This window comes from Melanotaenia boesemani, chromosome 14 (genome assembly GCF_017639745.1).
Source record: "Melanotaenia boesemani isolate fMelBoe1 chromosome 14, fMelBoe1.pri, whole genome shotgun sequence".
NCBI lineage: Eukaryota > Metazoa > Chordata > Actinopteri > Atheriniformes > Melanotaeniidae > Melanotaenia > Melanotaenia boesemani.
Window position 1 is genome coordinate 33,924,102 of NC_055695.1, and position 20,903 is coordinate 33,945,004.

A 20,903-nucleotide genomic window follows, 5' to 3' on the forward strand; every position below is an offset into this window, starting at 1 on the left:
ATCATCAGCATGTGAAGGACTCTCAGTGTATTTACTGCAAATTCTGTTCTGTCGTGGTAGAACAACAAGATTGAGGAAATAACAGTGGAGCACCTTTCCCATCTACATCAGCTGGAGACTCTAAACCTTCAGAACAACTGGCTCACCACCGATGGTAAACACACCAACACCATCTGAACATGAAGCACCAACCAGCAGCTCCAACGTGACACAAACTATAAAGTACAGATGTTGCCTTCTAGATTTTCTTGGTACGATTCTTGTCAAAGAAATGATCAGGATTATTCTGCATTATTAATTTCCCAAAACCGTAAATGATTAAAATCACACTTCTAAGAGGTCTTTAAGTTTGATTTCTTTCCATCTTTGGATGCCAACATTACAAAACAATAGAACAAAGTAAAATTACCAAGACATCTCAATCCATCTAAATCTTCTCTGCTGTGTGCAGAATAAATAATTCCAACATATTAACTGTGATTCCTCTCAGACCAGATGAAAGGCTACAGGACCTCTACCTGGACTTAGGAGGCTTCTTTCTGGAAACTTCATGATAAAAGTGCTTTTGAACATTTCTTTAGAAAGAAGGAAAACATCTAGCTAGCTTTGACCTCCAGCTGTCCTTCAGGAGAATAGCTGCTGTTTGACATAATGCTGGAACAGTGGAAATAAACAAGACCACATCTGGAACTGAATATGATTTCTGCTACAGACCATCAAACACTGACCAGTAAAAGGCATCTAACGCACACCGAGTAGATGTTTGCACATGAACAGAGAAACTATCTATAAAAGAAGTTTGAGTTTTCCTGCTTTTCTTATCTGAACAAAGTAACATTAAGTGAAAGCAGTGTAGCTCATCACAATTGGAAACTATTAGAAAACAGCAAATGACACAATAACATTTCCTTTGTGCTACAAAGCTGCTGGTTCTCCTGCAGGAAGTGTGTGGTAGGTTGTGACCAGAGTGGCTAAAAAATGGCAGCAGGTAGATGTCTTCCGAAATGGCAAGAATTTATTTGTCAAGGTGCATGTTTTAACAAAAAAATATATGGGAAAATGCAGAGAAACACAATGTTACTTAACAATTAACTTAACCAACTAAAAATAACTGAAATCTAACAAGCCAAACTTTTACATGCACCCTGCTACATTATCATGACCCCCCCTAACACAGACGAAAGGCCAGCCTTAATTAACCTTGGACTCTCCCACTTTACCCCCCCAAGACTGTTACTCCTCTGAGTCACGGGACAAGAAGTCCACAGTAACATTCTTGTGTCCTGGTTTATACTGGATCTGAAAGTGAAATGGCTGAAGAGACAAATACCATCTCGTAATTCTTGCATTCGTGTCTTTCATGCTCTGGATCCACTGCAAAGCACAATGATCAGTCTGAAGAACAAACTCATCAACAATGAGATAATACTTCAAAGTGTCCAAAGCCCCCATTTAATAGCCAGTGCCTTCTTCTCAATAGTTGAGTACCTTCTTTCTATTGGAAAGAGTTTACAGCTAATGTATTGCACTGGCAACTGTTGTCCTTCCTCTCCTTGCAGGAGCACAGCTCTCAGACCTACTCCTGAAGCATCTGTTTGCACTGTAAAAGGAAGAGTAAAATCTCCACACTGTAAAACAGGCTCTTGGCACAAACAGTTCCTTAAATCATTGAAAGCATTCCGACTTTCCTCTGTCCACTTAACTTTTGTCAGACTGGATTTCTGCACCATGTCATTCAGCACCACAGACCTAGATGAGAAATTGGGGATCAGGCACCATTACCTACCTACGCTCCAAGAACAATCTCAGCCTTCTCTTGGCATTTGGTAGTAGTGATGAAGCAATTGCCTGAACTTTCTCCACCTGAGGACGGATACTACTACCTCCAATTACATAACCAAGATACTGAACCTCCGGCTTGGTAATGTGACATTTCTTGGCAATAATGACCAGTCCAGCATCCTTGACACGTTGAAACACATCAGCAAGATGTCACACATGCCCCTCCCATGTACGGCTGAAGATGTCATCGATGTATGATGCTGCGTAGTCCTCTGCTCCTCTCAACACTTGGTCCACCAACCTTTGAAAAGTTGCAGGTGCCCCATGCAAACCAAAGGGCATCACTGTGAATCTGTACGGGCCATTTGGCACCCTGAAAGTAGCCAAATCTTTTGAACACTCTGCTAAAGGTACTTGCCAATACCCTTTACAAAGGTTATGGGTCGCCAGGAAGTTCGGGGTTTCCCAAGCGGTCAATCAACTCATCAACCCTTGGCATTGAATAGGGATCAAAAGCTGACACAGAATTAAGTTTTGAAAAAGTTCACACAGAATTTCAGGTTTGGATCATCTTTCTTTGGAACTAAGACCACAGGACTGCACCAGGTACTATAAGAAGGTTCAATGATTCCAGAACCAAACACCTCCTCCACTTACTGCTTCAGCTCAGGTAAAAGTTGAGCTGGAATACGGCGTCTGATTGGTTTCTACTCTGGAGAATTGTGTGATGTTCAATGAGGTGTGTGTGACATGGTTTCACACTAAGAAGTTAGTCATAAGATTTTGGATTTCATGGCGCTTGTCTGGAGTTAAATGACTGATGTCGGGAAACAGTTACATCAGCCGAAGAAGGGAAGAACAGCTCCTGAACTTCCTCCTCATCCTCAATAGAGCAAGCCCAGCAACATATACCCAGCTGTGATTGATCAATCCATTCTTTTAAAAGGTTTACATGGAAAACCTGATGTTTTTTCTAGCGGTATGGCAGCAAAGGTTTATAAGTGACTGGGCCAGTTTTTCTCACAAACTTATATTGCCCCTGCCACTTGGCAAGAAGACTGTTTTTAGAAGTGAACAGGACTTTATGACCTTCCTGAAAAACTCTTTTTGAGGCTTGGTCATATCTTTGCTTCTGATGCTGTTGTACCTGAGCCAGATTACTATTAGCTAGCTCTTGAAACTCTTCTAATTTGTCCCTCATTTTCAGAACATATGAGAGTTCACCTCACCTCTGTTGTGGCATGGGACTCTCCCAAGCCTCTTTCAAAATGTCCATGGGCCCTCTAACAGAATGTCCATATAATAACTGAAAAAGTGAAACCCCAGTGGATGATTGCGGAACTTCTCTGTAGGCAAACAGCAAGAATGGAAGCCACTGGTCCCAGTCAGACCCTGAATCATTCACAATCTTCCTCAGCATGGATTTCAAAGTTTTGTTAAACCTCTTGACAAGACCATCTGTTTGTGGATGGTAAGGACTGGTCTTTACACCATGAATTCCAAGCAGGGTCTTTCAGAAGTTTTTGAAATGAAGTTGGTACCTTGGTCAGTAATGATTTCTTTTGGGATCCCAACTCTAGAGAACAGCTGGATGAGGCAGTTAACAATTTGACGAGCTTTTATTTTCTTCATAGGAAAGGCTGCAGGGTACCTTGTGGCATAATCACAGACTACAATGATAAATCTGTGACCTTCACTGCTTCTTTGTAATGGGCCAACAATGTCCATAGCAATACAGGAGAAGGTTGTATCAATAATGGGCATGTTAACTAGGGGAGGTTTATCTCCTTTTCTGCCTGGCGCTGTTAACTGGCACTGTGGGCAAGCTTGACATTATCTAACTGTATCAGCATACTGATGGGGCCAGTAAAACCGGGGAACCATTCTAGAAATATTTTTTTAGTTTGGCCTAAAAGTCCTGCCCAAGGTCGAGAAGGGCTCAGTTTCAGAATTGTGGACCTTAAACTCTGCGGAATGACAAGCTGATCACCAATCTGACTACTGCGATAAAGTAGGTTTCCTTTGATCACAAACACTTCCTCTCTCCCTTTCACTTGAGTTGTTTTTGGTGCATATTTATCAAACAAAGATTTAAGTGTGGAGTCTTCTTTCTACAGGCCAGCAATATCACTAGCTACAGGAAAATGAATACTCTCCAAAGGCTCTGAAATTTACCATCTACCTTTGTACCCCTCACTTTTTCCTGTCTTCTTTGTCTCCTGCTTTTCTTTGGTTTAGCTTGGGTACAGTACTCAGCCATAGGCACATCCTCATTGGCAAAAGGCAGCTCCTCCCGTCTGACTAAAGTGGCCTGTTCCTGCTTAGCCTTGGACCTGGTGATACTTAACAAACTTCCATCAGATTTAGCTTGGCAAGAATGCTTGATTATTACCTGAGTAAGAATGGAGAGATCACAACCTAGCACAGCTTGATAGGAGAGTCGTTCCAACCCCCTACTGAAAGTAAACTTGAATGGGTACCTCTGCAATGGGATATGACACTTTATCACCATGAATACAAGAAACATCAACTACTGTATGTCTCCACATTAAATAGCATTTCTTGGAAGAGCATCTTGTCTCACAAGGGTATGATTACTTCCTGAATCCAACAGCTACACATGGTATGTTTTCAATACACACTCCTATGGCCGATCAGCTGATCATCAACAATAAGAGGAGAAGAGGGCGGAGTCACTCAGCACAGAGGAGCAGAGCGACTGAAGCGTTTGCGCAAAAGTTTATAAGAGAAAAAGAAAAAAGAAAGAAACAGCAAAATAAGTGTCAACAAGCTTGAAGTGACCCCAGATAGCGGACTTGGGATTCTTTCTGCTTCCTTCCGTTTCCAAACAACTCAAACCTTCTCAAGAATGCTCGGTACAACACATTCAGATAAATGAGGCAAGATTTTGCAAAAACAGCCATTAGGAGAGCTTTTAAATGATTAATCATCTGCCAATCCAGCAAAGACACGAGAAATAATTAAGAATATTTGAATATTTTTACTTTGTGAAAATGTTCCATTTTGAGCACAAGGCAAAAAGTTGGCTTCGCATTCAGTTGTTTTTCGCTGCATTTTAAGTCTAGAGCAGGTGAAACAACCATGATGTTTCAGAATGATTAGTGATGCAATGGAACGGCAAATGGAACAGTCACATGACATCCGTGTCTTGATTCAAAAACATTTTTTTGCATCAAACGTTCCACATCAGATTCAGTACGGACTGGAACACCGTTTCGATTGTGCCATCACCACAAAACACAAACAAACCCGAGATAGTTGGTGTCTGCTGACCACTGAGTAATGATGAAGCTAACATTGTAAAAATGAAATCAAACAGGTATGGATTGTTGACATTATGTGAAACAGTGGCAAATGGTGTGGACTCATCCACTTTGTCAGGTGAAACTTGGTGGATGGATTTCCTGTTTCATGTCCTGCTTTACAGGCTTGAGAGATGTCCTCCACAAACCCACCTGCCTCATGTTTCATCCCACCAGGATGATTTTATCCATTAGTTTGGAGGGAAAACTCTTCCTCTGCATCTTCCCCATGAAAACACGGAAGCAGTAACAGGCATTACCTTTCTGATCTGATCACATGGTCAATGCATGATCCCACATGGATGTTCAGGATCTTTAGGATTAAGTAACCCTGGTGAATGTACAGTTTAATCAGTTTTCTGGGTTGTCTGTTTATTGTTAAAACACAACTGAATCAGCTGTAAGGGGCAGACATGAAATATGTGTGTTCAGGGACATCAGTTCATCCCATGTCCACGCACACTTCCTGCTGTGTTAACGGACATCAGTTCATCCCACGTCCATGCACACTTCCTGCTGTGTTCAGGGACATCAGCTGATGTCACGTCCATGCACACTTCCTGCTGTGTTCAGGGACATCAGTTGATGTCACGTCCATGCACACTTCCTGCTGTGTTCAGGGACATCAGTTGATGTCACGTCCATGCACACTTCCAGCTGTGTTCAGGGACATCAGTTGATGTCACGTCCTGCTGGTCCTCTCTTGACTCACTATCTAACCTGTTGTTGTCTCTTTTTATTGCAGGTCTTGAAGATGAGGGGTTTGAGATGCTTGAACAGCTGGCTTATTTATACTTGGCAAATAATCAGGTGAGTCATACATCAGATTTTAAATGCTTGTGCTGCTAAAATTAATTCCTGCTTTGTTCTGTCCTGATGGACTGAGTTAGTTACCTAGCATGAGAGGTGGTGGCCTCCCGCCATGAGCTTATGGTCGTAATCACTTCTAGTATGCTGGTGCCAGCTGGTCCAAGCTAAAATGTTACTGACCTTTTGGAGACAAAGAGCGAGATGTGGCGGATGGAGAGATTTGTTTGTGCCTTCACAGGGATAGATTGGCCAACAGAATAGAAAGAAGAATTGAGGATTTCTGAGTGCTCACTAAGCCTCAGATACACACATGTTGCATTAATGCATAAACCATGTTATTAAGGAGAGAGCTTTAAATGAAAATCTAATCTCAGCTATGCTTTCCTGGTTTCTATATTCTCTGCTGTTTTGTGCGACTAGTTTTTAGCCTGAAGAGTGAGGAATGTTTTAATTTCATGAAAGTGACATGCAGCTTCTGCTGTGCCATCATAATACACTGCCCTACACAGTAAACCATCACTGGTCATGTCACTGATGTGCAGCTCATTGGTTTGCTCCAGATTTTGCTAAATTTGACCACTTACCATGTCTCCCCAGAAGAACACATACTAAATGGATGAAAATAGTTATTTTTATTATTATTATTATTTTTTTTATTGAACCCCTAGCTGCTGCCATAAGACAAAATAAAGAGATTAAAGGAATCCATGTCAAAATATAGAACATAAGATAAGTTTTTATGCTGATGATGTATTACTTTTCCTCCAGAACTCACCGACATCTCTCACCCAGACAATCCCACTTGTTAACACATTCTCATCAATATCTGACTACTCTATTAACTGGTCTAAGACTATTATTATGCCCATCAACTGTGACCTACAAAACACACCCAATACTACAATACAGTCTGGAAACATTAGATATCTAGGCATAAACATTTCCCCCAGGTTATCAGAACTAGCAAAGCTAAATTATGTCCAGCTACTTAAAGCAATAGAGGATGATCTCTCATGGTGGAGGTGCTTACCCATATCACTCATGGGGAGGGTTGCCACAGTTAAAATGATGGTTCTATCTAAAGTAAACTACCTGTTTTCAATGATACCCACTAAACCATCCTCCAACTGGTTTAAGTCACTGGACTCACATATATCTAAATTTTTATGGAAAAACAAGCCATCACGTATCAGTCTAAAAACTTTACAACAGACTAAAGATAGAGGTGGATTGAAGATACCCAACTTTAATCACTTTTTTTTAGCTAACAAGCTGCAGTATATCTCCAAATGGCTTAAAACTAGCAGTCTGGATGAACCATGGTTAGATGTAGAGCAAGCATTGTGTGAGGATCTGGTTATCTCTGACCTGCCATTCATCAGCTCAACCATCAAAACACATCAGTGTTTAAAAGCATTAATATCAGTTCCTCTTTAGTGGCTTGGTGGGATTTTCTAAAAATAACCAAATCCTCACTTTTTCCATGTAAGTTTACACCCCTCTGGAACAACCCTGACATCCTGCAAAACAAAAAGCTTATCAATTTCACTCAATGGAAAAATAAAGGAATAAAACAGTTAGATCATATAATAGAAAATAGAAACTTCTTATCATTTAATATTCTGACTTCACAATATGGAATTAGTACCAATTTTTTTAAAAATATCTCCAGCTTCAATCTATTATATGTAAAAAATATACCATTAATCAATTAAACTTACAGCTACCTATCAGGGTGGCAGAATTCATGAATATCAATGCCCCAAAGCTATTATCAAAAACATATAGACTATTATCTAAACTAGAAGACTCAATCTGTCTTCCAACTTCAAAATGGGAGGCTGACCTATCCAGTAACTTTAATAAAGATAAATGGTCACAAATATGTTTAAACACCTTTAAAATGACTAAGAATTCAAATATGCAACCGATACAATTCAAATTCTGCATAGAACTCATTATACAGGACAAAGGATGTTCAGGATGGGTCTGTCACAATCAAACATCTGCACACACTGCAATGAAAACACACCAGACAACTTTCTCCATGCCTTGTGGTCCTGCACACCTGTCCGCAGGTTCTGGCGTCAGGTATGTGTGGACATGTCAACATGGTTTAAATGTAATATTCCTGCAAACCCCGCACTGTGTCTAGGTGACTTGGGTGACATTAATATGGCAATTAACTCTGCACACATGATACGCACAGCATTATGCAACTCAAAGAAAACTATCCTTGTGAACTGGAAAACCAAAAATAATCTGTGTGTTCAACAGTTTAGGAATCTCTTCGTAGACCATATCAGTAGTGAGACAATGTCTGCCTCCTCAAAGAGCCATGTAGCTGAATCTCTTTCCCTCTGGTCCCCTGTGCTTAGCTCCATCACTTAGTGTGGGTGGAGGACTGTGACCTTGTTGCTTTGGGGGTTGGAAAATGGCTGGAGTGACTGGTGGTTACGGGTTCTTTGTGGATTCCCATGGTGTGGGACCGGGCTGCTCTGCGGTGGGGGTGGCTCTGGGTCTGGCCCTGCCGTCGGCTGTGGGGGCCAGCAGTTGGGGTCGCCTCGTGGCGGGGGGTGAGGCCACTGGTGGTGCCTGGGTCGGTGGGTGTCGGTCCTGGGCCGGGCGGCTGGGCTATTCTGGGGCGGGCTGGGCGGGGATTCTGGGCTATGGTGCCTGGGGGTGGTCCCCCTCCCTCCAAGGTGGTGGGGTCTGTATGTGCCAGGGGTTTAGGCCTGCCCGGATGTGCTGCCATTGTGTGGGTTAGTGCATGCCCTCGTGTCTGGTTGCCGCCCTGGGACCCCGGGTATTGCCCGGGGGCAGGAGGGGTGTAAGGGTTTGAAGGGGGGCTGAGATGGTTTCGGGGGATTATAGGGGGAGGTGCTGGGTTTTGGGACAGGGATGCTTGTATGTTGTGTGTGTGTCTATGCTTTGGATGATGTTTGTGTGGGTGTGGGGGTGTGTTTGTGTGTGTGCGTATGCATGTGCTAGGATGAGTGAAAGTGTGTAAGATCATAGGTGAGTAGGTGGGGTGGGGAGGGATGACATGTGTAGCACTTGTGAGACAATGGAGCTCACAACAAAGATTAAGGAGTAATTTCAATTCTCGGTTCGACTCTCGGGAAGCAGCAGGGAATTATCTAAACAACACACCGTACCAATATGATGCTTGAACATATACCGGTTTTATATATAAAAGACAATAAAAGACAGTAACACAAATAATTAAGACAATACAATATATGTGGACACTTAATGACTCGGGTTTTTGTTCTTTGTTTGTTCTTTGGCCAACTGTTCACAAAAAAATCTCTTTCACTGCCTGTTCTCAGTGTTCACAAACAACTCAGGCTGATGAGTAGGATTCGCAGTTCAGTTCACTATCAGATGTCTTAAAGGAGGGTTTCCTTTCTGTCCCACACCAACCCAAGAGTAGCAAATTAAATAAAATAGGTCAAAGAAAAAACTAGTCCAAGTCAGTCTAAGTCGGTCAAAAACTTTCACAATAAAATAAATAGCTGCTAGGGCTGGTGCTCACAGATGAGTGACAGTGTTCTTAGTTCTGGCCTACCGCACTGTAGGTCACACAAAGCAAAATCCAGTGATCACAGAAGAGGTGTAGTCCTTTCCATCTGATCCAGGTGGGAGGCTCGCCATCATGACTATCAGAATATCCGCTCCGGAATATACCAATGAGGTCGAGGGGGGTACACAAAAGGAGGGGGAAAAAAACCTGACCTGCCAATGAGACAGGTTCAGAGAATATCTAATGAAACACTATTGTTTTACAGTGTATTCAGAATATTTTGAATCACAACATGTAATAATATCACTAACAAATTTAAGATGAAAATCTGTAAACAATATTTTTATCAGTGCAACCTGCAAATATATATATCTAACTGCTTCATTTAAATGAATCGAAACATTTTAAAACTTTGACAGCACTAACCGTGTGCAAAACAAATATGCATAAGAGCATTTACACATAAAAACAATGAAAGTGCAAACAACTGCAAGAAAACATCTTAATAACAAATGATGATCCTCACCAATCTCCAAATCACTTGAGCTCAGACACTCAGCACAGCTGCACCCAAGCTAATCGCCAGACTCTAAAATTATAATGAGCACATTTCCACGTTAAACCAATTTATTATTGATTATCCAGTGCTTTGAGCGTTTTGATCAGGCTTTACCTTTCAGACGAAGTAAGAGCTGACTCAAACACCGCGCTTCCCGGCGACGTAGCTGCTACGTGTTAGCAACGTGATGCTAAAGCTAACAGTAGCACGCGGGCTAACAACTTTACAGCTATGAAGCTGATTAAACTCACTTTTCGCCACTTTCGAAATCGGCGATCACTCGGCAGCACTGAAGGGTTGGAGGACTTTATCCGAGCTCAAGCACAAAGTTTTCGGGCACTTTTCCATCCGATGGTAAACTTTTTTCTTTCTCACCGTTGTTGCAACGTGATGGTTTCTCATACGCAGCTGAAAATCTACGAGCGCTTCGCGAACCGGAACAGGAAATAGATGGGGGGAGCTACTCGCCTTAAAATTACGAGTAATTTATTTTTAATGTATTTACAATAAAACTATTTTTTTTTATTCCCTTGATGCATCTTCCAAATTTAACTGAACTATTATTAGACATAAAACTTGTATGGGTTACACCCTCCCCTCTTGACAGTATGCCCGTCCCTGGGCATCTGCTTACATTATTCAGGGACAATATGTCATTGAACTAAGGAACTTGCCAATGCCTCACTAAGGCCTTGGAAGAGAGAGTTTACTACCATCAATAATGGACTACCCAACTTTGAGTACTGAAGCTTCTCAGGCCTTTCACATTTCCTCTGGGAGCGACGAAGAGAAGGTTTCACATCATGACATCTGTCATCTCGTGATTGAATGGACTGAGGCTGCTCAGTCACCACCGTGTTCCCATCATGTTCCTCCTCTACATCAGCAACAGCTGGATCTGCCTCATCCTTTTCAGGAAGAGGTTCCCTAGTTGAATCTAGATCTGTAGAAGGGGGAGTGATTTCAGGGAGAACCAAGTTAACCAAGGATCCTGGTTCAGGTAAGATGCCAATCTCCTCTGCAGGTAGAAAACCTTCTTCTGGCGGATTGTCTACATCAGGTAAGTCCTGCACTGCTACTTCAGGTTCTTTCTCTACAGGAATCTGGACTGAAGGAGTGTCAGGGACAGTAGGAACAAATAATGTTTCAGGGTTAGGTTCCAGCACTTCTTCACAAAGAGGATTACTCCACTTGTGTGTTTCAACCACAGTAACAACAGAATCTGGGTCTATCACAGGATGAGAAGACAATGGCCAACTAGACGGAGACTCAGACTCTGAATCATCACCATCTTCTTCAACCTCACTGTCTAAACGATGCCTTGTTTTGGGTCTCCTAGCTGGGGGACCTCTGTCAGGTTTGTGTTCTGGAGCTGCAGGCAAAAACCCACAAGGAAGGAGTAGGTCACGGTGTAAGGTTCGAACAGGTCCTTCTTTGTTCTCGGGCTTAACTGTGTAAACTGGCATGTCACCGGCTCGCTTAAGGACAGTATAAATACTTTCCTCCCACTTATCTGCCAGCTTATTTTTGCCACGGAGCTTCACATTTCGAACGAGAACTCTATCACCTTCTTCCAAAGTTGAATCTACCACTCTCTTATCAAACCTGATCTTATTTCGGTCAGCAGTCTTCCCTGCATTGGAGGCAGCAATCTTATAGCTCTCCTCCAAGCGAGATTTTAAATCACGCACATACTGAGAATGTGTATGTTTGACAGCATTAACCGGCAGTCCCAGTGCCAGGTCAATGGGAAGTCGTGGTTGTCTCCCAAACATGAGCTCATAGGGGGAAAACCCTGTGGTGTCATTCTTTGTGCAATTATAAGCGTGCACGAGCGGTTTAACAAAATCCTTCCAATGCAGCTTATCAGACTGATCTAGTGTTCCCAACATCTGAAGGAGAGTACGGTTGAACCTCTCAACCGGGTTACCCCTTGGGTGGTAAGGTGTTGTGCGCACCTTCCTCATGCCAGCAAGTTCACAGAGCTCCTTTATAGTCTTAGATTCAAAATCAGGACCCTGATCACTGTGTAGTTTCTCTGGGAAACCATAATGTGCAATGAAATTTTCCCAAAGGCACTTTGCAACGGTACGTGCTCGCTGGTTGGGTGTTGGGATTGCCACTGCATATTTGGTAAAGTGATCAGTTATCACTAATATGTCCTTTGTGTTTGACCTATCTGGCTCTACGGACAGGAAGTCCATACAAACCAGCTCCAAAGGTCTACAGGTCTTGATATTTACTAATAGACTGGCTCTCTCTGGTGGTGTCTTCCTGCGTACACATCGTTCACAGGTTTTAATCATCTTTTCGATGGTAGACTGCATTTTCGGCCAATAAAATCTGGCTCTGGCCATGTCCACTGTCCGCTCCACTCCTAAGTGGCCCATATCGTTATGAAGGCTTCTCAGAACACGTGACCTCAACTCCTCAGGGAGCACCAATTGGTAAGTGAGGTTGGATTCAGCTTGTCGTCTGCGATAAAGCACTCCATTCTGCATCTCTAGACGATTTAGTTCACGAAGGAGCAAAGGGAGTTCAGGGAGCTCTGCTCGAAGACTCGGAGGGGGACTTTGACCAGATTCTAGCTGAACAACTACTGCATTTATGGCAGGATCAGCCACCTGTTTTTGTCTCAGCTCGTCTGCAGACATTGATGGAATGAGAGGCGACCCATCCAGTTCTTCCTGGAAGGATACTGGAATGGCAGAAGACTGATGAGCTAGGGACTCAACCAAGCTCAGCCCGGGAGTATGTGGGTCGTCATCACTACCTCCAGCTACCATGACCGTGTGTCGGTCACAGATAGCTTGGATCACATGAGGAGGAACTGTCTCCGGAGACCCTGCATCACTGAGGTGATAAAGAGCAAACTGGCGAAGTCTCTCACTCTCTTTTCTGGAAACATGGTCGCTATCTGGTGGATCATGAGGCCTGCGAGACAATGCGTCTGCATCCAAGTTCTGTTTACCCGCCCTATACTTCAGCTGAAAGGAGAAGGTGGAAAGACTGGAGAGCCACCTGTATCCTGTTGCATCAAGCTTTGCTGATGTTAAAACATAAGTCAGCGGGTTGCTGTCGGTGACTACTGTGAAATCAGTACCGTACAGATAGTCTGACAACTTTTCGGTTACTGCCCACTTAAGAGCCAAAAATTCTAATTTGTGAGCCGGATATTTGCTCTCGCTCTTTGACAACCCGCGACTCGCAAAAGCTATGACTCTCGGCTGCCCCTCCTGTACCTGATACAGTGCAGCCCCTAAGCCAATAGTACTGGCATCCGTATGAAGGACATACGGAAGCTGGGGGTCTGCAAAACCCAGTACGGGTGCTGATGTAAGTCTTATAATTATTTGGTCAAATGCCTCTTGGCATTGGGGGGTCCATCGCTGTCCAAACGGCTCTTTTGGATGGTGATAGCCTGAACTGGTGTTTGTCTTAGGTTTCTTGTTCCCTTTCCGGAAAGGTGCATAACCAGAAGTTAGCTCATTTAGTGGCCTGGTGATATGGGAATACCCCTGGATAAACCTACGATAATACCCGGCAAATCCTAAAAAGGATTGGAGCTCTTTCAAGTTGGTTGGGACAGTTAAATTCACTCACATGCTGCCTCCTGGCTGGCTCGCCAAAATTTATGTAGCACTTGTGAGACAATGGAGCTCACAACAAAGATTAAGGAGTAATTTCAATTCTCGGTTCGACTCTCGGGAAGCAGCAGGGAATTATCTAAACAACACACCGTACCAATATGATGCTTGAACATATACCGGTTTTATATATAAAAGACAATAAAAGACAGTAACACAAATAATTAAGACAATACAATATATGTGGACACTTAATGACTCGGGTTTTTGTTCTTTGTTTGTTCTTTGGCCAACTGTTCACAAAAAAATCTCTTTCACTGCCTGTTCTCAGTGTTCACAAACAACTCAGGCTGATGAGTAGGATTCGCAGTTCAGTTCACTATCAGATGTCTTAAAGGAGGGTTTCCTTTCTGTCCCACACCAACCCAAGAGTAGCAAATTAAATAAAATAGGTCAAAGAAAAAACTAGTCCAAGTCAGTCTAAGTCGGTCAAAAACTTTCACAATAAAATAAATAGCTGCTAGGGCTGGTGCTCACAGATGAGTGACAGTGTTCTTAGTTCTGGCCTACCGCACTGTAGGTCACACAAAGCAAAATCCAGTGATCACAGAAGAGGTGTAGTCCTTTCCATCTGATCCAGGTGGGAGGCTCGCCATCATGACTATCAGAATATCCGCTCCGGAATATACCAATGAGGTCGAGGGGGGTACACAAAAGGAGGGGGAAAAAAACCTGACCTGCCAATGAGACAGGTTCAGAGAATATCTAATGAAACACTATTGTTTTACAGTGTATTCAGAATATTTTGAATCACAACATGTAATAATATCACTAACAAATTTAAGATGAAAATCTGTAAACAATATTTTTATCAGTGCAACCTGCAAATATATATATCTAACTGCTTCATTTAAATGAATCGAAACATTTTAAAACTTTGACAGCACTAACCGTGTGCAAAACAAATATGCATAAGAGCATTTACACATAAAAACAATGAAAGTGCAAACAACTGCAAGAAAACATCTTAATAACAAATGATGATCCTCACCAATCTCCAAATCACTTGAGCTCAGACACTCAGCACAGCTGCACCCAAGCTAATCGCCAGACTCTAAAATTATAATGAGCACATTTCCACGTTAAACCAATTTATTATTGATTATCCAGTGCTTTGAGCGTTTTGATCAGGCTTTACCTTTCAGACGAAGTAAGAGCTGACTCAAACACCGCGCTTCCCGGCGACGTAGCTGCTACGTGTTAGCAACGTGATGCTAAAGCTAACAGTAGCACGCGGGCTAACAACTTTACAGCTATGAAGCTGAGTAAACTCACTTTTCGCCACTTTCGAAATCGGCGATCACTCGGCAGCACTGAAGGGTTGGAGGACTTTATCCGAGCTCAAGCACAAAGTTTTCGGGCACTTTTCCATCCGATGGTAAACTTTTTTCTTTCTCACCGTTGTTGCAACGTGATGGTTTCTCATACGCAGCTGAAAATCTACGAGCGCTTCGCGAACCGGAACAGGAAATAGATGGGGGGAGCTACTCGCCTTAAAATTACGAGTAATTTATTTTTAATGTATTTACAATAAAACTATTTTTTTTTATTCCCTTGATGCATCTTCCAAATTTAACTGAACTATTATTAGACATAAAACTTGTATGGGTTACACATGACCCTGTGGGGGGGCCTGGGGGGGCCTGGGGGTGGTGCGCTGTGGATCTGGGCTCTCCCGCTATTCTGCTTCCACTTCTCTCCTTCCCCCTTGGGTGTCTGGTGGGTGGGTGTCTTCTGGGGTCGGTGGTGGCTCGTTGGCTGCAGTCACTGCGTGGCCTGGTCGTGGGGGGTGGCTGCCTCTGGCCTGTCTTGCCCTGGGGGGCCTCCTGGGGAACGGGGGTGCCTAGTGCTTATGGCCCCCGGACCCCTCTTCTTCCCAGCTCTCTCTATCTCTCTTACACACATAGACACACACACACACACACACACACACACATAGGGATTTGGGAGGCGCACACGTCATGCGGGGTGTAGCTGGGGGGACCACCCAAGTGGCTTCCTTATTTGCACCCTGTGGCGACTTGTCTCTCGGTTTAAATTACACTTAGACATCAAAACACCAACACAACACACAAACAACTTCTGGGTGGCGTGTCTTGTGGTGCATGGAGGGCGGGACAACTAACATGACCTTGCTCCCAGCACGATATGGTCACTGCCCCCCAGTTTTACTTGCAAAAAACACACTCACCACAAACAGTCATGAGCGGGGAGGAGGAGGAGGACAGTGGGGGTGAGGAGGCATGTGTGTGTTAGGATGAGCGGGATATAGGTGTGAGCATGTGTTTCTGTGTATGTTTGGGTAGGGGTTAAGTGCACTTGTGGGGGGGGACTGGGGGGGCTAGGGGTGGTGTGCCATGGGTCTGGGCTCTGCCGCTGTCTCCATTCTCTCATTCCCCGTTAGGCATGTGGGGGGTGGGTACCTTCTGGGGTCGGTGGCAGCTCATTGGCTGCGGTCCCTGTATGGCCTGGTCGTGAGGGGCGGGGAGCGGGGGTGCCTAATGCCACTAGAGGCTCAACATCGAGAGGGAAGTTCACTTCCCTCTGGACTTACATCCCCGGACCCCTCTTATGGTTTCTATATTTTTGGCATGGATTCATTTAATCTCTTTATTTTGTCTTATGGCAGCAGCTAGGGTTTCAATAAAAATAGCAAAGAGTGTTGGAGAAAGCGGGCAGCCCTGTCTGGTGCCTCTCTGCAAACAGAAGCTTGGAGAAATTTGATCATTGGTCTTCACACATGCATTTAAGTTGTTATACAATATTTTTATCCAATCTATGAAAGATGACCCAAACCCAAATTTGTTTAATGTTGCAAATAAAAATTTCCAGTTTACTCGGTCAAATGCTTTTTCTGCGTCTAAAGAAATGACTGTGGATTCCAGATTATGTAGAGTAGAATAATCTATGATGTTAATTAATCTACGCATGTTAGTAGAGGAATGTCTACCTTTAATAAAGCCTGTTTGGTCAGGATGTATTATTAGAGGGGTTATTTTTCTATCCTTCTGGCCAAAGCTTTGCTGATTATTTTAAGATCTACATTTATTGATGAAATCGGACGGTAACTGGATGGAAGTGTCGGGTCTTTTCCTGGTTTTAATAGAGTAATATTAGCTAGGTTCATATTTGAAGGTATTTTTTGATTTTCCTGAATTTCTAATATCATATTGGTATTTATCCAGTAGAATTCTTTGTAGAATTCTACTGGGTAACCATTTGGACCTGGAGCTTTATTGTTGGGCATATGCTGGAAAGCTTCATGGAGTTCCCCGACTGAAAGAGAATGGAGTCCTCAGAAGGAGCGCTCTCCAGCACTCTGTAAGGACTCCAAACAGGGTGGGTACTCTGAATTGTTGTTTGAGGCATAAGCACAAACAACATTCAGGACCTGTCCCGTCACCTGAGGGTAGAGGTAGGCTACCCTCTCATCCACCGGGGTAAACCGCAATGTACAGGGACCAAGCCCAGGGGCAAAGAGTCCAAGAGAGTCCAGCCCTTGTTGGGGAAACTCGTTCCAGATCCCAAGCCGTGCGTCGAGGAGAGTCTGGAACTGCTCAACCTCGTGCACCAGCTCCGGCTCCTTCCCTTTGACCAAGCTTCTACAGCTGAGAATCGGATTACCAGGGTCCCCGCCTCACATTGCACCTGACCCCTATGGCCCCTCCCACAGGTGGTGAGCCCACAGGAGGTGGGGCCCATTGTCACCCATGTGGCCTGAGTCTGACCGGCCTTGCTCCAGAGGAGGTCGTGGCAACAAGTTGACAAACTGAACCATGAAAGGTAGAATTTAGCCTGATGACTGATGGGTGAGCGCAGACATTTGAATAACAAATGTCATGGTGGGGGCACTGATTGTCCACATGAAATGTTTTAAAATGTTACCCTGGTTTATTAAAATGCTTCACCTCCTAGTGAAACATGATGAGACATGTGTAATGCTGGTGCCGAAGCCGCTCTCACTGTGTTCTCTTGCCCTGCCTTTTTCCTCTTTAATTCTCACGTGCCTTGTATGCCTTTGGTCACATGACTGCGGTCGACCAATTAGCTAGCTTTATTAAGCGCTACCCGGAAGCGACTGGTAACATGCGAGGGGAGAGCTACACAAATGTTTGCTACGAGGAGCCGACTATCAGTCTGAAACCGCCGCGAATGACTGCGCATTTAAATGAAATAAGCGGAATCGGCCAGATCTAGATGGCGAGCTAACCCTAATGAATCTGAATCAACTCAGCTGCTGAAGATTCCTACCAGGAACCCCCTCCATCCCTCTGCTCAGCTCAGGCTGGTAGGAGGCTCCTGTAGCCGACACGAACTCTTGCACTCGCTCACGCACTTATTCTGCGATCCATTGCTCCAGCTACTTACACTATTCCATTCCCACACATGGACGTCCCTCTGAACTGGTACATCTGGGTCGTATGAACTGTTAATGCTCACTCTGCGTTGGACTGTGCGTGTGAGCTTTTCATTGATCTGTGCACTCCCGATCAATGTTTGAATTGAATATTGGATTTGAATATTGAACTGTTGTAAATAACCTTTGAACTGGGTAATTATTTGAATATTGAAACCTTGTAACACATTGTGGGTTTTACTCTTTAGAATGGCCATTCTCTCTCTCTAAATGTTAAATGTATGTTTTGTCTTTGTCGTTAATTATATTCAATACATGGTACCATCAAAAGTAACCCTTCCAGTCTCTGCCTCTCTCTCCTTGAGCTGTACCTTACTCTTCTGAACACTAGTCCATTACGATTATATTGCATATTGTTAGTACCTAGGGTCCCTCCTTTACTCACCCTTTAGTGATTAGTGACCATTTTGTGCAACGTATATGCTACACATGTATTTTCTGACACTGATTTGATAGCTGTGTTTGTATTTCTCATGAAATCATAAATAAATCAAGATTGTTGATAATCTACTTGTTGACAGTTAAACTATGAAAGAATGAACAATTGAAAAAACAGTGGCACTAATATTTGTACAATGTCCTCAGATGTTTCTTTGCATGTGTTTTCAGCTCACAGCAGCACCGAAGGTTCTACCACCATCTTTGATTAGTGCTGACTTTGCTGCTAACCAGCTCACCAGGATCTTCCCCCACACGTTTGGTCAGAAGCCAAAGCTAAGGTATTACTGTGTGTTTGTTTATATTTTTGTCTAGTTCTATGAGTAAGAGTCATTAACACATGTCCCCCGGTCATGAATCTCAGGTCTGTGTATCTTCATAACAACAAGCTGACTGATGTGGGTCTTCCTGATCACATGTTCAATGCGTCTGACAGCCTGGAGATCCTCACTATGTCCAGTAACTTCCTGCAGGTTGTCCCCAGCAACCTGCCCTCCAGTCTTTACCGTCTTCATCTGAAGGTCTCACCCTCATCAGTAAATTCTGTTTTGAATAGAAGAAAATGGAAAACCTTTTTATTGAATTTAGATTCAGTCCACTTTATCAGGTCCACCTTCGACCTCTTGGGTTGGACTCCTTTTTCAGCTCCTGAGACCCGAGTTTTAGTTTGACTTGCATTAGAGGTCCTCTGTCTGTTTGGGGTTAGGAGGAATCAGTAAATGTAGTTTTATGATTGTACATATTTTTATTATTATACATATTTTATTATATATGATGTAGATATAAATATAATTTTAAACTGAAACACTAAATCACACCATGGCAGTGTGAGGGATGAACAGGGAACAGTTACCCAGAACTTAGTATTCTGGTGCAGACAACCAAATATGTGATGTCCTTGTAGGACGCAAGGTATCACGAGTTTAATCCTGGTGTGATAGATGAAGCAGGTGGTGGAAACCTTCCTCAGAGGTTTTCTCCATATTAACATGACAGCATCACACAGTTGCTGCAGGTTTGTCGGCTGCATCCATGATGAGAATCTCCCGTTCCACCACATCCCAAAGCTGCTCTACTGGACTGAGATCTGGTGGCTGTGGAGGTGTTGGAGTCCAGTGAACTCATCGTCATGTTCTAGAAAGCAGGTGGAGATGATCTGAGCTTTGTGACATGGTGCATTATCCTGCTGGAAGTAGCATCAGAAGATGCTCCACTGTGGTCATAAAGGGATGGACATGGTCAGCAACAATACTCAGGTAGGCTGTGCTGGTTAAACCAGGCCACGTTGGTACTAAGGGGCCCAAAGTGGGCCAAGAAAATGTCCCCCCACCATTACACCAGCAGCAGCCTGAAGCGTTGATCCAAGGCAGGATGGATCCATGTTTTCATGATGTTTCCAGCAGATTCTCAGCCTAGCATCTGAATGTGGAGCTGAAATGGAGACTCATCAGACCAGCAACGTTTCTCCATCTTCTATTGTCCAGTGTTGGTGAGTGTGTGTGAATTGTAGCCTCAGTTTCCTGTTCTTAGCTGGCAGGAGACATCCGGTGTGTCTTCTGCTGCATCCTGGTCCAGACAACTCCTGCTCTGGATATTTTCTCTTCTTCAGACCATCTCTGGAAACCCTGGAGATGGTTGGTTGGATGTTAGTGTTAACAGGAAGTTGAACAGATAGACCTGATAAAGTGGACATGAGTGTATTTCTGTTAGTCAGAATAAACATATAACACAAAATTGTTATTTTTGTTTTAGAATAACAAGCTGGAGAAAATTCCAGAAGGGGCGTTTGACAATTTACCAAACCTCAGAGAGCTGTATCTCCAGAACAACCACCTCACAAATGAGGGCATGGACAACGAGACTTTCAGGTGAATAAGTGAGGAACTAAACATATTCAGATGCATTTCTGCATCCTTCTGAAGCTGAGAGCCATCATTCAGCCCTGTGAAATGGTCTCATACAGATTTCTGCCATCTCTGTCCTTCAGCCGTCTGAGCAGCCTGGAGTGTTTGGACTTGTCAAATAACAACCTGAGTGTCGTTCCTAAGGGTCTGCCTCGCAATCTGATGCTACTACACCTGGAGAAGAATTTTATCCGCAGCATCCCTGGAGATGCTCTTATTTCTGTCCGAAACCTTGAATACCTGCTCCTCCATAACAACAAGCTTCGCTCCCGCTCTATTCACCCAGCAGCCTTCCAGGTACATTTATTTTTCTGCAAAGATGTAAAATAAGACAAGAGACAAAACTTGTAATTACAGGTAGTAAGAGATTATTTTTCCACCGTCTTGATGTAATTAACCCTTTAAAACCATATGTTTCATATCTGATACACACAGCTTCTGAGACCTTTGGCATAATTTTTTTGCTAAAAACACAAGCTGATACTTGTCTTCTGCCC

General features: G+C 43.5%; 2 protein-coding genes and 1 long non-coding RNA gene across 7 annotated transcripts in view; 1 reads left to right on the top strand and 2 right to left on the bottom strand.

Moving 5' to 3' along the window:
- The window catches only part of podn (podocan), a 46,161-nt gene that overhangs the window by 12,949 nt on the left and 12,309 nt on the right, over positions 1-20,903 (top strand). For 3 of the 4 annotated variants that reach the window (XM_042005628.1, XM_042005627.1, XM_042005629.1), the window contains exons 4-9: positions 61-154; positions 5,851-5,915; positions 18,674-18,783; positions 18,867-19,038; positions 20,255-20,370; positions 20,490-20,703. In XM_042005628.1, the coding sequence (XP_041861562.1) occupies positions 61-154; positions 5,851-5,915; positions 18,674-18,783; positions 18,867-19,038; positions 20,255-20,370; positions 20,490-20,703 (771 nt within the window). The remainder of the gene's footprint in view (positions 1-60; positions 155-5,850; positions 5,916-18,673; positions 18,784-18,866; positions 19,039-20,254; positions 20,371-20,489; positions 20,704-20,903) is intronic. The other variant, XM_042005630.1, reaches the window with a different exon arrangement.
- On the bottom strand, positions 9,079-13,577 carry LOC121652704. Of its 2 annotated transcripts, none has more exons than XM_042005625.1 (3): positions 10,115-13,577; positions 9,968-10,030; positions 9,079-9,648 (listed from the first exon to the last, which is right to left on the bottom strand). In XM_042005625.1, the coding sequence occupies exon 1, from the start codon at positions 12,784-12,786 to the stop codon at positions 10,654-10,656; it is 2,133 nt and encodes a 710-aa protein (XP_041861559.1). In that variant the 5' UTR covers positions 12,787-13,577; the 3' UTR covers positions 9,079-9,648; positions 9,968-10,030; positions 10,115-10,653. The 2 variants fall into 2 exon arrangements, with proteins under 2 accessions (XP_041861559.1, XP_041861558.1); XM_042005624.1 differs by having other exon boundaries at positions 9,079-9,653.
- LOC121652707 lies at positions 13,750-15,178 on the bottom strand. The gene is made up of 3 exons (XR_006012675.1): positions 14,786-15,178; positions 14,639-14,701; positions 13,750-14,324 (listed from the first exon to the last, which is right to left on the bottom strand). It is a non-coding gene; the product is annotated as an uncharacterized LOC121652707 (long non-coding RNA).